The 13,659-nt window shown below is 39.1% G+C and overlaps 1 protein-coding gene across 9 annotated transcripts in view; it reads right to left on the bottom strand.

The window, feature by feature from the left end:
• Positions 1-13,659, bottom strand: part of IQSEC1 (IQ motif and Sec7 domain ArfGEF 1) — a 277,486-nt gene that overhangs the window by 12,109 nt on the left and 251,718 nt on the right. For 6 of the 9 annotated variants that reach the window (XM_033517567.1, XM_033517566.1, XM_033517564.1 and 3 more), the window contains 9 exons: positions 12,423-12,584; positions 11,075-11,197; positions 10,197-10,363; positions 8,527-8,666; positions 6,994-7,023; positions 5,652-5,777; positions 4,354-4,453; positions 980-1,153; positions 142-318 (listed from right to left, as the gene is read on the bottom strand). In XM_033517567.1, the coding sequence (XP_033373458.1) occupies positions 142-318; positions 980-1,153; positions 4,354-4,453; positions 5,652-5,777; positions 6,994-7,023; positions 8,527-8,666; positions 10,197-10,363; positions 11,075-11,197; positions 12,423-12,584 (1,199 nt within the window). The remainder of the gene's footprint in view (positions 1-141; positions 319-979; positions 1,154-4,353; positions 4,454-5,651; positions 5,778-6,993; positions 7,024-8,526; positions 8,667-10,196; positions 10,364-11,074; positions 11,198-12,422; positions 12,585-13,659) is intronic. The other 3 variants (XM_033517565.1, XM_015640643.3, XM_015640646.3) reach the window with 1 other exon arrangement.

Here is a 13,659-nt window from a genome sequence, read left to right on the forward strand (position 1 = left end):
GGCGTGGGGAAAGGGAAAGGAGCTATTTGGAAGTGGGAGATTCCAACTGCTATTTCTGGGGGCCCAGAGCGAGCTGGACTTTGTGGACATGGTGGAGGCAGCTTTGCATGCAGAGAGCCAGGGAGGAGAGGCAGCGCTTACCTGCTTCGGACAGGTCCCGCAGGGAGGAGCTGAGCGCGCTCCTCTTCAGCCCCTCGCCCCCGGCGTAGCTGTCATCCAGGCACGCCCTGGGCAGGGTCCCGTTCCCAGCATCCTTCTTCAGGCTGGAGCATTGCGACATGCTGGGACGCACAACCCCCTTCTGCTTCTCCAACTCGGCTGCAACACACATGGGGATTTTTCAGGGTTTTAGTCGGGATAAAACAACCAAGAGCATCCCTGTGTCTGTAGGGAATGCCAGAGAGGAGCTTCACCCCTCAACCAACAGCTGGATGTTGATCAAGGTCTCTTTTGGAAAAATGGGATAAAATTTCATGTTTAGACATTCACGGGACTACCAGCAAAACATACCGTTTTGGACCATGGCTTCCTTATTGACTACAGGAATTGCAACATAGAAATGAAGAAAAATTAAATGAAGCTTATTGGAAGGGCCATCACTGGGAATTTCAGTGTGAGGTAAATTACCCCTAAAATTCTTGTTTTAATTTATGATACAAATCACAGATCCATCTCTCCCTGTCCACATTACCCCTAAAATTCTTACTGGAATTTATACTACAAATCACAGACCTGGCTTTCCTCTGTCCGTTGCTATTTGCAGCTTGTCGAGGATAAATTCCACTGCAGCTACACTGCAGTAAATAGGAGTCAATGAACTCAGCTGGGGCTTAAGGCATGACTGGTTTTTTCCTCTTTCTTGAGGCAAAGTCATGGAAAAACCCACATTATTTTGAACTTTTAAGGAGTTCTAATGTGTTATACACATATTCAGAATTTTCTTCTTTTGATTAGCTGGAAAATGCTCTATTATATGTACCTTTGTACTTACACTCTATTCTGTGCTTTTCCATTTCTTGAACTTCTGCAATTGATTCCCTCAAATCGTCTGTAAACTTCTTCCTGTCCTGAGGATTTGGTGCATTGAAATTTATAAGTACTTTGATATCTGCTCCTGGAACAGCTGACGTGAGCCGAATGCCATTTGGATAATCTGGAAGAAAAAGGCAAGAAAAACCAAGCTCTGATTATTACAATTACTTTTCTTTTAATAAAAATACCCACCAAAACTGAAAGCTTTTTACTAATATTACCACAGAGGATACAAAGTCAGAAATAAAAGGCTGACAGCATAAAATTAGAATAAAAATCCCTAAGGTATGTTGGAACAGCTAAACTGTCAAATACTGAACATATATTGAGGGATAGCTTTATGTAGCTGCTACCCTTAAGGTACAATACCTAATATATATCAAAAACAGCAGAAAGAAGGCAAAAAGCTAAGGGGGTAACTTTTATTTCATGGAGCAGATCCCATCACCTATCTTACCCACTTGTGACCAAAGTTTTGCTGAGTTAAAGGCTACTTGAAGACATTTCAAATACTACATATTGTCTTTTAACTCATTATTTGCAGGAAGAGAAACACACAAACAGGTACAGATTTAGTATTTCCTATTGGATTGTATTCCCTACATCCTACTTTCCTTTTTTTCTTTTAAATAAAGTTAAAAGTATCTGTGAAATCACATACTGAAGAAGTAAAAGGACTGATTTGTTTTTTTCACCCTTCTTTTGACCCATATTATGGACTTTTAATAACAAAAGGCAGATTTTTCAGGAAACTGTCCTTGCCTCTTTTCTAGGTGTACTTCTGAAATTTTAACAGTTGGTCAAAATTATCCGCTGGTTGAGAAGGTTCAGTTACAGAAAGATACTCAGAATGAAAATATGTTCTGCTGCAGAAAACAAATCAGTCTTTGCTTGAAGCACAGACCTGGAGCAATGGGGTGTCAGCAAACCTCAACCTGCATTTTAACTCAATGTTTGCTTTTACTCAGCTGCCTTCCCCTCTTGGTTTACTAAAGCTCTCAAATATTTACTTCAGTATTTGAGTCCAAGCTCAAGAGCTCCCATGTACTAAAACCTCCCTCCCTCAAGAACCAGCAGATGAAGTGAGATACTCCTTTCCCTCAAAGCCATGAGGTTTCAACAAGATTTCAACTATTTTTTGTGTTGAGAAACTGCTTTGAGAAACCAGTGCACATACTTGGCTTTTTTAGGATACCTTAACTTTGGCTTTTTTAGGGTAGCTTCTCTTAGGCTTTCTTAGGGTACCTAAACTCCCAGATGAAAGCTGCAACTAAAAGTGAAGCAAGTCCATTTACAATCCTCAGGGAAAATAGAGCAGCTGCTCTAATAGAGATCCTAGGGGAAGGAGGGAAGGATTTGGGAGTTTTGCTGGGATTTGCTGTCAATATCTCACACAAGAAGAACAGCCAAAGGGCCCCAGTGCTGGGCAGGCTCAGGTGGGATCTTTGGAACACTGGCACAGGGAATGCAACAAACAGCTCTGCACCACTCCAGGGGAAAGAATATAAACGTTTACAAAACCAGGCAAGGAAACTTGGCGACCCCAAAGTCACTAGGTCTGCCCCCACCTACGAGCCAAGAAGGAATTTCCACATAACAAGCACATGTATTTTATTACCAGAGGTATTTCTCTGCAGTGTATTGATCAAGTTTTAGGAAATACTTATATCAGTATTGGTTTCAGTCACACTCTCTCCTAAGTGATCTGCTCCTTCTCTATATTTTGTTAGTGATTTTGACTGAAAATGGAAAATATACTTCCCTTATGGCCTATTTATCTACTAGAGATATGTGGCATTGTTTTCCCTTTTGGAGCTCATCCATCCATCAACATAATTGACTTCTATCATTAAAAGTCAATTCTTCTATCACCAGTGCCAGTCATTTGTTCAACCTCACCAGCAGCAAAACCAGTATTTTAGTTGCTTATGCTTTAGCAACACTGATTTTTATTCCCTTGGAACCAGGGAACAGCTGCTCCACACACAGTTACTGATGGCTCTGGCCAAAAAAAGCCTAAAGCTTGCTGGGGATAGGTGAGACCAAAAATATCGAATTTTAGAAGTCAAAGGGGACAAATACTTCTCTTTCCCAAATGGAAAATTGTGAATCCCACCTAAGAGACACCAATATTAGAGTACAGCCTGTTCACTGATTCGCTGCAGTGAATTCTACTCAGAAGCCCTCCTGAAGTGCCTCAGTTAAAATGTCTCCAGTTCCCTGGGAGGAATCCAATGCTTTACTTCTTGTTTCACTAGAGATATTTTTTAATTTATTTGATAAGTGTTTCTACTTCGCATGCTTGTGTTTTTGAAATATATTTTATTTAATATGGCATCAGAGAATTATAAATCCATCTATTTTTAGTAGAATCCAAGATAGACCTATTTGGCCTTTCCCTCCAAAACTAAATTTTGTATCATTTATCATAATGAGTTCACAAGAGAAAGAGAACGTATGTGTAAGCACAGAAATAATCTGTGGGCTGCCAAACTTCTGTGAGCTCTGCAAAACCTTCCCTTTGGAAATCTCCAGAGGCTTTGGCTCAGTAACAGCAATGGATCTTTAGGGAGTACATTCTCAAGGGCAAGGCAAAACTAAGAACCTTGCATGATGGAAAAGCACAGGAACTACTGCAGCTCACACTGAGCTGTATCCAGTTCATCAAGTGGTAAAGATTTGGTCACAAACCATTAATTCAGTCAGGCTGTCTCCCTATGTACCATACAAACAACTCTACTCTGCTGTCTCTACTCATGCTGTACTTGGGCTTAGAAGCAGGATTTTAGCAAATTATTTGGGTTTTTGTCTGCCAAGAAGCATCGAAGATAAAAAGAATATTGGACTGATGCAGATTGTAAGAGACATAAACAAAAGGTGTCAAAAAATGAAAGTTTATGATTTGTATTTAAATTTGAGGTAGCATACATTATCTAGGCAAAGTTAAGCCATAAATCAGGAAAATAAATTAAATAGTGTTTTAAATTACAGATATCATTATAAGAGTCATTATTTATTATCACTCAGTGCCAGCTAACTGTACCACTGACTCAGCAATAGATGTGTTTGTTTCTTGGCAATCCTTTTATTCTTTACAAGTAATCACAAACACATTTGGGGGAGATTTGGCTTCTGACTACAACCAAAAAACTCTCTGTTTTTTATACTGACAGCATCTTGTTTTGAACTTTAGAACTAAGTTAAGTCCAGAGCAATTTTATTCCTAAACTCAGAATTAAGTCCTGTCCATCCCTTTCACTTACACCATTCTTGTTTTATTTATGAACAAAGAGGTCCTCTAAAAAGAGAGGAAATACTTACACTGGTTCTCAAAGAGAAGAACCTGCATTCCATAGAGGGAAAAGGACTGTCGAAAACTGTATGTAACAGAGTTCTTCTTCTTCTGAAAAATCTTGGTCACCTGAAATGTATCAGATAAACAAAGTGAAATATTCCTTCTACCAAATGTGCCTGTGGAAAATTATTTCTCTGATAATTAGCATAAGAGAAAACATTTTATTTAGAAGAAAGTTATAAATCTGTCAGAGAAAATGCACTTGTCAGGTTTTTTCCATTTTTTAAAATGCAACTGTGCTGTATTTAATCTCCTGCTGCTGAAAAAACCAAAGCTCTGCAACATCATCTCTCTAAAGCAGAAGGGTTAATATATTATCCAGACACAAAGCTTTTGTGTTCTCTCTCCTCCAGAACTCTACTTCTTGAAATTCCAAAACCAAAATTAATATGCATCCTTTCTGTACTAGCAAAAATGAAAATACATTTAAGTTATCCTTAAACACCCCAAATTTAGATGCTACCACACCAACAAAATTGGTCTATATTATTCCCCAAACAGTTTGTAAAACTACTGACATCTGAGTAAGTACTAAAAAATAGCAGTTTCCATTCAAGCTCCCATTTACTGCTAGGTTATACTCAGAAGAAAAAGGATTAATGTTTTTTTATTTAATTCTTGGTTTTAAGGTCTGCAGCTCTGTGAAAACCCACATACAATAATATCGTGTATATGAGGTGTGCCTTTTTCCTAACATAATATGAAATATTTGGTGTAGTTCTCACTTCTCAGGTAACAGCCAAGTGCATTCCAAATGGAGTGCAACAAATTTTTCTATTTTTAAAAGTAAATCAACCAAATAATTCCAAGCTGTCCTGAGTTCTGTATGTCTGCTTTTCAAAATATTGGTCAAGTTAGTCTGTGAGGGTTAGTGCACACTAAAAAGTAAAGTCAACTGTAAAACCTATTTCAACAGATCCTATTCCACAAGTACCTTGAATTCATGATTCATGGAATAAATAATGTCTCTGTTTATCCTTTAGGGCAATGGGTGAACTGGAAGTGAGGTTTTTTTCTCTATAGTAAAAGCTACTGCACCAAATACCTTCTTACAGAGTGTAGCTGTCAATAAAAGACTTCCATTTAAAAAACAAATTATACAGAATTAAAAAAATTAGAATATAAATCCTTTAATCATTCCAGGACTGTTGGAATACAGGGTAACAGATACTTATTTTTAGGAATGATCACATGCTTTATTGCCAGTGATTTCATGGAGATATGATTTCTGAATACCACATTCTCTCTTCCTGGCAATACATACCACAAGAAGATCATTAAATAAAAATATTTCTCGTTGGTGCAATCCAAGCTTCTGAGGTTTATTTGGATCTGGAACTTCAAACAGCCTACAGTAGCAAACAAGCCTCCGGTGGGGGAGAGAGAGCACCTGCAATAATACAAAAATTCATGATTCGTATGACAACTTTTAGCCAAAAAGAACATTTTTCATAATTTTTTCAAAAATAATCCTTTTCTTTTTAATACTTCAAATATTTTTACTTCTAAGCCCATTAGACCTTTTTATCAAAGGACCAACAACAGGAACATAAAGAGTTTATGTCACAAACTTGCAGGACATTCAAACTTTGATGAAGTTCTTCTCTAAAATGCTCTCTAACAGCCTGCATCTCATACAGGATGGAAGCTCTACTGAGGATAGAGCTTTATTTTGTGAAATGATAGAAATGTGAAAGAACTTGAGATTAACCTGAGTGTAAGCTCAAAGCAAGGGATGGTTCCTTCCAGGAGCATTTTTATTTTTATCAGAAGAAGAAAGGATGCAAAGCAACTTTAGTTTTTGTGAGATGCTGTAGGTTACTTTTTGTCAGCCATTGAGTTAATTCAATTTGTTCATTCCCCATTACCAAGAAAATGGTGACTTTAGAACAAAGCAAATACAATTTCAATCTGTTTTATTCTCTCAAGCAAGCAAGAAAATCAAGACTGAGTTTCTATTTTCTTATTGGAAATGTCTGCTGAAAGTATCTCTGAAGCTGCTGAATGAGACTTGATTTCTTTCAAATGCAAATTATGAGTTCTTGTTAAAAACACCAAAAGAAATCCATAAACTGGTGCATTATAAGATTTGGTGCATGTAAGTTTTAGCTTTATTACTGATTACTTTATTACTGACCATGCCTATAATTTAAATTGGGAAACGGTATTTTCAATGTTCATCTACCATTCAGAAGTTTAACTGGCAGTATCTTTCCATGGTATCATTAAATTCTCAAATGAACCAGAAAAAATAAAGACACTATAACTCAGGTGGAAAGGTGAGGTGCAAAGTTTGATTTTAATTATTTGTTTATTCCTTACTGGCTAATCTCTACAGTGATAATAATATTTCAAATAAATAAAAAGTGTACTAGAAAGGTCTGGAAGACCCTTGGCAATAAATTAAGCGGCCTCTGAGACACGCATTTTTAAGAAAATCTTGATACCTTGGAGACTTTTTACTATAACACAATGAAAATGTTGCCTGAAAGAACATCAGCAATTTAAAATTTTATAATGTTACAGAATGTCTTATTTCCAGTTTAGAAAAATGCTGCCAGTTACAATGACTATAAATTTTGAATGAGTAGGAGAGAAATACCTACACAACCAAGTCCATGGTGCAGAGATCCAATCTACAGTAGAAAGACACATACAAGTTGATTAAACTTCAGAGAAACACAGAACTGTATCATAGCAAGTAAATACGGCACGCTCTGACTATGACTAAATGCCTATAAAGTAAAAACAAATAGAGCTATCAATAAAGACTCTTGCCTGTTCCCTCATTTCCTTGCACACAGTTAAAAAGTCTCCCACCAGAACAATCCTTCAAACTAGAACTCCACCAAGGGCATTGTTTTCTTAATCCCATTTAATTTACAAGGTCAGGATTAGTTTTAGGATTTGAACTGCCACATATCTGAATAAAAAAAGAAATGTGGAAAAAACCCATATCCCACAGAAGCTTATATATAAACCTAAATCCCCAATTACAGAAACAAAGTTTCATATTAAGTGCCTGAATACTGACTTCAGAATATTTATTTCCCTTCTTCTCAAAAACAGGTACAAGCTTTTATAAAAACTTTGCTTTCTTTCTGCTTCTTCTTCAAAGAGATCTCCTCAGCATCTTCTTTACTGGAAACAGACCAAAATTAGATTTTTGGTGGTCCCTCATTCCCTTCCCCCATCCCCTGACTAAGGCTTGTCTGAGAAGAGATTACAATTCAAAGCCCTTTAACAGTAATAGGGAGAATTTTGAGATCCACATTCTCTTCCTCAAGAATAAATCCCCCAGCCCATCAGACCCTGATGCAGTTCCCTGGAGCTGATAAAAAACAGATATATGACTTCAAAACCACGGAAGTCTAGGGCTTTTTGGCTTTGTTCTGGGCTGTCTTTGTGACTACTGACATGAAGGTTTGAATTTAGGAAGGCTGAACATCCACTGGTCCCTCTCCACATTAGTTACCTTTCCTAGCATGGAAAATACCAGTCTTAAACCCTCTGTGCTCCTTAGTCGGAGGTAAAATGCTGTGGCCTTTCTTTTCTCTCTCCATTTCCAACAGATGCTTTGAAGATTCACTTGTACAGCAAAATATTTCAGGACTTTTCCTACAGCAATCCTATCTTTGGATGCTGAAACCCAGCACCAGAATCCATGGGACCTGGTTTCCAGATATATCCTAAGATAAAATGACCCTGTTTCCCCTTACAAATCCCACATCATGGAAGGAGCTGAGCAGGTGACAAAGATGCTGATATGAACAGAACTTCTCTGTTACTCTTGTAAGTTATGGAGCCATAACTGACAGTGCAAATTTTGGAATACAGTTCTCCTACAATATTACATTAACAAAGTACTTTGATTCTTCAGAAGTAAATAAGAGAACAGCCTAAAACGCAGGTATTTCAGAATCGTAAAGTTTCACAATAAAGGGTTTTAAGTAACGTAACCCATGACTGCAAAAACAAAATTCATCTGCATGGATACTCCAGAATTTAAATCAACCTCATAGGGAATTACTTTGACAGTTTCTGCCCTTTTCCATCCATGGAGCAGTCTGTACTGGGGAGCAGCACAGCTCTGCTGCCCTGCCCTGCCTGTGCCCCATGGCAGGACAGAAGGCACTCACCGGTTTCTTGCCCACGATGAGCTTCTCCACCTTCTGCACCTGGGACACGTGGTCCTCGTTGGTCTTCAGCTCGCGCTTGCGGATGCGCTCGTAGATCCCAATCAGCATCTCCCGTGGGATGTCCTCGCCATCATCCACCCCTGCAGGGGCCAAGCCTCTGTTAGCAGGGATCTGATCCACACTGGCAGAAGACAAAAACCTGGGCATTCTCTGTTTTCCTGCCCTCCCAGTGCTAGTGCTGCCCGCCTGCTGATATTTGTGCTGGTTTTTCCCAGCTGTCAGCCAGCTCCTCCTGTGTCTCCTTGTGCTGCCTCAGCCAGGCACAAAAGCTGGTGTGAACATGAATTAAGCACTGATTGTGGTCCAGAAGCTCGCTGTCCATACACCCAAACATTGATGGAAATCACCCAGGTTTGGGAATTGTTTGTTTTAAAACTCCCACCTAAAACTAAGACATAAAAAGGCTGATTTCCTAAAGGATTTTTTTTTCTTTCACATTTCTTCTGTTTGGTACTAAAGCTATGAATTAAATTCCTTTTTAGACACTAGAACATCCATGGACATTCTCCTAGGAATACACCCCTGGGAGGAGGCTGAAGAACCATTTCATTTTGTCTCAATATTACTCAATGTTGTTCATGAAATAATTTCTTATGTGAGAATCGTATGAATGCAGTAAAATTAATTTAACCAGTATTTCCTCTAAGATTTCAAAAAAAACTAGTTTACTCTGGAAAAACAAATGAACAAAATAGCCCAGATCCAATATTATTATTTAGCACTGTGTGATTATCATTGGCATGGCATTCTAGCAATGCCACACTGTCTTGAATGCCTGATCCCGAAATTTTAATAGCAGTGGAAGGAGTCTAATTTCGCTAAGTGACTTAAAGCTGGATTTTCTAGGGACAGGGAGATGCATGTCTCTTTTTTAAACAGGTTTTAAAGCAATAAACTCTTATCTCCCATTCAGAAGCAAAGATAGAATATTTTGTCACCCAGTGCAACAACTGCTCCCATAAAAAGTACAGTGATAAAATGCAATTTGTTTGCAGATAGAAGCAAGCAAAACCACCTCTGTTCTGCCAAGCCTTCCACAGCCCACCCTCTGTAATTTAGAGCTGCAGCAAGGTAGCCTGTTACAGAAATGCTTGTAATAACAAGAATTGCTGGGCATACATGCTGGAGTTCAGAGAGAATGCACTGTGTCTAATTCCCCAAATGTAACTGCAGCATTATGCCAGGAGATGCCTATCAGGCCTTTGGAGTATTTGTGAATTTTACAAAAAAATCTCAGCACTAACTTAAACTTTGCTAAGCTGAAATATCTGCTAAGCACAGCGTGTTCGTTGCTGCCTTATATCAATCTCAGGGAATAAAATCACCAGCCATTTCATTTTCAAGATCTGAAATTCCAGAACACCGCAAGTACTTTGGTTTTACTGGTCCTAAAATGAAAGGTCCTGACAATATATCCATCCACTCAAGAAAGACAAAATAAAAATGACAAAATATATCACAATTAATTCTGGTTTTGCTGTTATAGAAATGACTGACGTCTGTCCAAATGGCAGTCAGGTGACAGAATCATGAAGTTGTTCCCAGATGACACAGTGTCCCTGCAAGGACAGGGAAAAGCTTTTAGGAGCTTTGCCCTTAGGGTCTCTTACCCCTGAGGTTCTTGATGAAGTCCTCCAGCTTCATCTTGCGTTCGGGTTTGACGTTGGGGCTGTACATGTCAGTGTTGAGCAGGATGATGGCGAAGGCCAGGATGAAGATGGTGTCGGGGTTGCGGAACTGCCGCACCACGCCTGGGTTGCAGATGCAGTAACGCTGGCTGGGAACACCAGGGGAGGCTGTCAGGGCTGGGAGGCACTGCTCAAATTCACCAAATAACCCACCTGCTGCTGATTCCAGAGCCTCAGCAAGCTACTGTTCCATTTCCAGACACAGCTTTAGCTTTCCATCCACATGTTTTCATAAGGCAATCCCTGAATGTGCAAGGAGTTTGTTTCTGTTTCACTGTAACTTCACTTAGTACAATTTCTATCCCATTTTTTTCAGTGATTAATACCCCAACAACAGGGAAGAACACAGCATTGATTTTGGCTTACTGCTATGTGGTGATTTCCACCTTATCCTGCCCTGGGTACACTGTGTCAGGACTGATAAGTGTCTCCTCTTTCTCCCACAGCCATTGAAGTGTTTAATTAAAAGTTAGGAGCATACATACCCTAAAAAGTGCACGGGCTTACAATTTCACTCATACAAACTATTAAATCCAAATATATTCTTGAAAGAACTTCTGAGGAAGTTCTATGAATACAAATGCCACATGTGAACAATACCACCAAATGAAATTTCCTATCTCATACTTAGCAAATCTCCCTCCCTGCCCCCCCCCCCCCCCAACAAGATATATTTGAAAGTGTAGCTCATGAGGACATTGAAAATAATCAGAAAAGTTACTTGGATAAACCCAAGTTCCCCAGTTCTGCAGTCTTATTGCAAAGCAGAAGGTTTCTGAAGGATTTATTTGACATCCTACCTAAAAGCTTCAATGAGCCGCTCTACTTTCTGGGCTTCTCCTTGGACACGGATGTGTGCTTGAAATTTCCTGAGTGCTTCATCCAGCTCCATTGCGGAGAAATCCATTTCATCCACCACACAGCTAGGACAAAAAACAGATTCACATCGTGTCTCTTCATTTCTAACAACACAGTACCAAAGAGAAGATTCTGAAACAGAAGAAAACTTTTCGATTTTCCACCTGACAGAGATTAATGGAATTGTTTTTTAAACTTTCAGCAGCAATTGCAATAATTGCAGGTAAGCTGTGAAGGAAGGTTGAAAATAACAGATCAATAAGTATGTGCAAATGTGAGCAGACCCTTGTGTTTTTTAACAGAGGAGCTGCTGGAATGACAAATATCTGACCATTCTAAGTGATGTACCACTGCCATAAATAATTATTAGTTCTGTGCTTCCAGGCCAATCAACTATCACAATGCCTCCAATAATAAATAGTTTATACTGCTCAAAATATCGTATCTCACACAGCCTGCAGCAGGCACAATAATCTGTACCAAATGGCTCTGTGTCTAGGAACATTCTTAAATGCAGAGAAAAATATAATCTTGTTTGGATATTCTCTTTACTATTACTGTAATTCTCATCTCCCCATCATTTGCCATGACTTTCAGTTAACATTTATGGAGAAATAATTACGTTCCTGCTCTGAAAATACAGTGCTGACGAAAAATAAAAGGGAACCATTTTAATATAATCAACAACACAAGCTATGTCATTCTAATACTTTGTTTAAAGACTGCTTTAAAATCAGAGGTTTATAAATTTCCTTTAAGCTTAGCTTTTAGTTTTGAAATGACCAGACATGAATCACTGTAACAGCACTGTAATGCAGAAACCACAGAAAGCACTATCCACTTTTAAAAGCTTTTTCTTAAATGTATAGATATACAATGACGAATTACAGTAGCTCTCATTTTTCTTCCAGTAACACTGCAGCTAATGTAGATTAACAAGTAATTTATTCCCTTTTTCATTTTATGCTAAAGCACTATGAAACAGCAAGCCTGGAATTTCTCACACCCTTTCCAATGTTCGCCTAAACTTTATTAACAGTTCAGCAGCAATGCTCACAGGCTTCCCTTTATTGCAAGTTCTGTTACACTTTGAAAAGCCCTTTTCTCATGCCAAGGCGTAAAGCACATGTGCAGAGTCAAAATGAATAAATTAGCACAATTAAGGACCCCCAGGAACACACTGGCCAACAGCAGGATGGGGAGGGGAATTAAACAGCATTTCTGTGAACCATGGAGACAGCAGATTTACCACCGTGGGCAGTGCTCACCTCTTCCCCACACCATACTCACTCTAACACATCCCTGTTGAACTGCTTCTGCCGATTTCCCAGGAATTCTCCGATCATCTGCCTGCTGAGCCCTTTCCTCTGCAGCAGGAAGTGGGCAACCCCAACAGGAGAGTCTGGCACAAATCCTCGCTCAATGAGGTACTGGACTCCTTTTTCAGGTTTTCTGAGGAGAAATGGCAATGCAAATGTATGAATTTCCTTCCATTCCACCTGATCACATTTGATTAAAATTCCACAACAGTTCTGCCAATTATGGTCAATATATTCAATAACTTTAACCAATGTCCCAGCAGGATGAGCTAGTGTATCTTCAGGAATGTGCTCACTGCTAAGAGTGACAGCTTTGAGACACATTTTTGCCTGTTTTTACACATTCCCTGCTCCAGAACCTTCCCAAGGAGAAGGTCTGGATGCAAACAGCCTCCCTTGCCAGTGAAACAAAGCCCAACACCAGCTACTAAAAGCTCCTGGTGCTGGGGGAGATTCCTTCCAGAAACCAAACTGAAAAGCTGCTGTTGAAAAACAAGAAACAAAAAGTTCCCCTGATATCCCCCCATGCCTGCTGGCAAAAGTTAAACTTCATGAACAAAAACACCTGAAGTGGTGTCCCTTGCAACATGAGAATACAAAAAATAAGGAGGAAAACTACAGTCAGTCAAGCAAAAAGAAGCAATTAAAAATGGTGTAGACCTCATCTAATTGAGATTTTTAGTTCCTTCCTTTAACACACCCACTGCCCCAGACTTCCCTCCGTCAGACAAGCACCTTCCCAGTTTCTGCAGTGTTTTACATCTCTTCATAAGGCTCCAGATTTAGCTGTAATCACTTTCACATCCCAAAACAAAGCAAACCAAACTCATTTTAACTTATTAAAATGTGTGTGCTGGGGAGGAGGGTTGGGACAGAGCTGGCAATAAAACATATTGCTTATAAAGACAAATGCTTTTTTATTCTCAAGTGCTGCAAAATCCTCCTTACTGCAGACACCGTGCACTGCATCATCTAACATTGCAGCACAGCAGAAAACCATAATTCCTTTTAAAAATATTCAAGGGGAATCTTTATAGAACCAGTAATTCCATCATCAGCTTTATTTTGTAAGGAATTATGCTATGATGTCCACCTGTAAGAGTGGTGGGTTTGCAGCTTGCTGGATGACCGAAATGATATTTCCTTTAAGGCAAGCAAAATCCATCTGAGAGGACAAGGTGACCGTGCTATTTTTGTACAAGGTTGAT

This window comes from Parus major, chromosome 12 (genome assembly GCF_001522545.3).
Source record: "Parus major isolate Abel chromosome 12, Parus_major1.1, whole genome shotgun sequence".
NCBI classification, from domain to species: Eukaryota; Metazoa; Chordata; class Aves; order Passeriformes; family Paridae; genus Parus; species Parus major.